The 780-nt window shown below is 42.8% G+C and overlaps 1 protein-coding gene across 1 annotated transcript in view; it reads right to left on the bottom strand.

Annotated features, from left to right (window-relative positions):
• LOC108318250 (26S proteasome regulatory subunit 4-like) overlaps positions 1–500 on the bottom strand; it is a 23,711-nt gene extending 23,211 nt beyond the window's left edge. The window contains exon 1 of the mRNA XM_017549166.2: positions 4–500. Within this exon, the coding sequence (XP_017404655.1) occupies positions 4–474 (471 nt within the window). The 5' untranslated portion in view covers positions 475–500. The remainder of the gene's footprint in view (positions 1–3) is intronic.
• Positions 501–780: the final 280 nt, after the last annotated feature.

Consider the following 780-nt stretch of genomic DNA (forward strand, 5'->3'; position numbering starts at 1 on the left):
GGCATGCACCTTGTGGTTGAGCAGGACTGAGCAGCCAGGTTCCAGCAGATCCTTGTCTACAAATGACAGAATGCTGACGTAGTGTTCTGAGCCCACAGATGTAGACACGATAGCATGATTGTCATCGATGATCTCTTCCAAGGTTCCTACTGACATCGGGGTGCCCCTCAGATCATCCACTTTTGATCTTTCCTCCTCTTGCTTTTCTTCTAATGGTTTCATTTGTTCCTGATTTCTAATGAATTCTTCCTCCATGAGAAGGTAGTCTTTAATTCTCTCTAATTTCAGTAATTTTAGCCGGCACTGAGTGTGAGGTGTCACCAGTGGCAATTTGCTGGCAGCATCTGGTCCCTTTGTTTTCTTCTTCTTTTTCCCCACTCTAGTTGGTACAGGAGGTTCATATTTCTTTTTCTTGTCCTTGTCATCCTTCTTGCCACCTCCAGGACCATGACCACCACTCTGACTTTGACCCATCTTGCCTTGGCCACTGGAGCTGCCGCTGCCGGTTAAGCGTCTGCTCTTAAAACATCTACTCATGTTTCATCGTCCAAAGCAAGTCACATAGCTGAGCTCAATGTCAAGGGGCAGAACATACACTCTGCACTCTATGAAGACATGACAAGAATGTGGATGTCAAATTCTACTGCAAAGGAGTAAAGATTTGGTTGCATAATTCTATCATATTTAATCTACCTTAGTGATTTCATTTTATGGATCTAGTAGAATCCAAAGCCAACACTGAACAGAGATAGCACAAAAAGTTTAAAAAAAATTATAGAT

This window comes from Cebus imitator, unplaced genomic scaffold (genome assembly GCF_001604975.1).
Source record: "Cebus imitator isolate Cc_AM_T3 unplaced genomic scaffold, Cebus_imitator-1.0 Scaffold216, whole genome shotgun sequence".
NCBI lineage: Eukaryota > Metazoa > Chordata > Mammalia > Primates > Cebidae > Cebus > Cebus imitator.